This window comes from Hippoglossus stenolepis, chromosome 16 (genome assembly GCF_022539355.2).
Source record: "Hippoglossus stenolepis isolate QCI-W04-F060 chromosome 16, HSTE1.2, whole genome shotgun sequence".
Lineage (NCBI taxonomy): Eukaryota > Metazoa > Chordata > Actinopteri > Pleuronectiformes > Pleuronectidae > Hippoglossus > Hippoglossus stenolepis.
Genome location: NC_061498.1, coordinates 1,068,015 through 1,070,514, shown reverse-complemented (window position 1 = coordinate 1,070,514; position 2,500 = coordinate 1,068,015). Strand labels below are relative to the sequence as shown.

Below are 2,500 nucleotides of genomic sequence, written 5' to 3'. Positions count from 1 at the left end.
GAGTTTGAAAGGTTGTTGTGTGTCGGTCATGTGATTTCCTGTCATCATGTCCAGGATGCTCCTGTAGAAAATGGATGGATGATATATGCATATGTTGCATTTGGCTTTTCATGTTTTAAGTATTGTTGCTGAGCAGGTTCACGTCTTCTAACAGCTACTTCCTGCAGGTCAATGCTCCAGGTCACAAAGTAAAAGTCTCAAACTGGTTTCATGAACACGACAGTGAGTTCAGGGAACTTCAGTGACCTCCACAGTCACCAGTCGAGAATCCACTCGAACCTTATAACAGGAGATTAATGTGCAACAGACAAATCTGCAGAAATGCTCTGATGCAGTCGTGTCAACGTGGAGCAGAACCTCAGAGGAGAGTTTCTAACGTGTTGTAGGTTCAGTGACATGAAGGACTGAGGCTGTTTTCAGAGCAAAGACAGGAACTACCCGTTGTTAGTGTAGTGTTCCTAATAATGTGCTCAGTGAGTGTGTTTTCATCCACTATTTCAGTCATGTGTTTAACATGTTACTGCTTATTTACCAGGTTTCAAACAGGGGCTTCGTTTTATCCTCTTATTTGAGGTTTGTGTAAATAAAACTTCCTGCAGACAAGGAGAGTGATGTTGTCGCCCGAACCTCCGGAGACAATAAGTACATGAAATATGCAGTTTGTGTAGACAGAGAACAGCAGCAACACAACAGATGAACAAACAAGAAGGAACAACAATAACCAGGGATCTCACTCTATTAAAAAACAGGAGACACCACTAATTTATCGTATTTCATTCAGTTCAGCTGGTTCATCTGAACCATCAGCCAACAGAGAGTCATCCCTCTGTTGCTAAGCAACAAGCATCGCAGGTAGGCGGACCAACACCACTGATTTCAGACTAATCCAATCACAGACCAGATGAGAACACAAACAGAACTGACCAGTGGTGAAGAGGTGTTTGATGAGATTGACGGTGGCTGCGGGGGACGACTGCGCTCTTCCCAGAGGTCGGTGGGGCAACGACGACTGGAACACGCCCAACTGCTGCAAGGCCTGATGGGAAGAGGAGGAGGGACAGAGGGTGAGAGAAGAGCAGGACTCACAGCAGAAGGATGAATCAGATATCTGTGTGTGTGTGTGTGTGTGTGTGTGTGTGTGTGTGTGTGTGTGTGTGTGTGTGTGTGTGTGTGTGTGTGTGTGTGTGTGTGTGTGTGTGTGTGTGTGTGTGTGTGTGTGTGTGTATAAAGAACAGAACAGCCTGCTCATTCATAAAAACAGTATGAAAACATTCTATTTAAATTAAGACTGTAAGTGATTAATTGTTTGATTGTCAGGTTTTATATTAATGACAACGTTAAGTCATTGTTAATCAGTCAAAGTTTTCTTGAAATTTCACTGATCACACACCTCCACTGTGTGTGTGTGTGTGTGTGTGTGTGTGTGTGTGTGTGTGTGTGTGTGTGTGTGTGTGTGTGTGTGTGTGTGTGTGTGTGTGTGAGAGATCACTGCAGACACACATGTTCTGCAGAGTCTATATATAGGGAGCATTGCTGTGCTCCCTCTACTGCAATCTGGGTGACTCATCATGTGTGGGCGGACACACTTGTAGGTATACAGACATACAGGAACACACACGCACACACACACACACACATACACACACACACACACACACGCACAGTCCAGTGGTTGAGTCACCAGTTGATGATGTCACTGCAACGTCGACAGCTGTGTGTGTGGTTTGTCAAGTCTCTTGGCTTCGCTTCACCTGGACATTGACATGACTCTCACAAACATACACATATATGTGTGTGTGTATATATATATATATATATATATATATAGTTTTGTGTAGTTCTATAATTAAATCCTTTATGTCAAAGCTTTCTGTCGATGACTCATCATGTACTTGTTCCGTGTGGTCGCACCTTTCCGACGGATCCATTCAACTCTCCCCTCGATTAAAAGCTGCTTTTCCCATGAGCATTGAGCACAAACACCCCCCACGCTGAGCACGGGTCAGAGGTGTATATCAGCCGTGATGAGACAGCAGACAAAATGTGTCATAACTGGAACTACACCGACACTACTGCTGTCTGAGGGATCCTGACAACGCTAACCTCCAGGAGCCAACATCAACCAACGTGTGCTGTGTGGCCCTTACGGAGTGGCACTATACATTTAGTTGTATCACCATACATGACAATATTCTTTGTATTCTATTCTATTAGTAGCCACAGATGAATATATACTGTAGTCACTTTGTGTAACACTGACGTGGAACCTTTGAGTGGAGGTCTCTGAGATTTTAAGAGGTAATACATTAGTGGCTGAGCCTGTCGTCCACTGATGAAATTATTACAATATCTATGTATTAGCAGTTTTATAATCAGGGTAAAAATAAACCGAACATTTTCTAAAGCTGCAGCTTGACATTAAAAACATTTAACTAGTGAAACACAAGTTCACTTTTATTATGAAGCCGTCACAGGAAATTCAATGTTTGTCAGTGAGCTC

General features: G+C 43.2%; 1 protein-coding gene across 1 annotated transcript in view; it reads right to left on the bottom strand.

Moving 5' to 3' along the window:
* hdac5 (histone deacetylase 5) overlaps positions 1 to 2,500 on the bottom strand; it is a 26,140-nt gene that overhangs the window by 8,249 nt on the left and 15,391 nt on the right. The window contains 1 exon segment of the mRNA XM_047343792.1: positions 925 to 1,036. Within this exon segment, the coding sequence (XP_047199748.1) occupies positions 925 to 1,036 (112 nt within the window).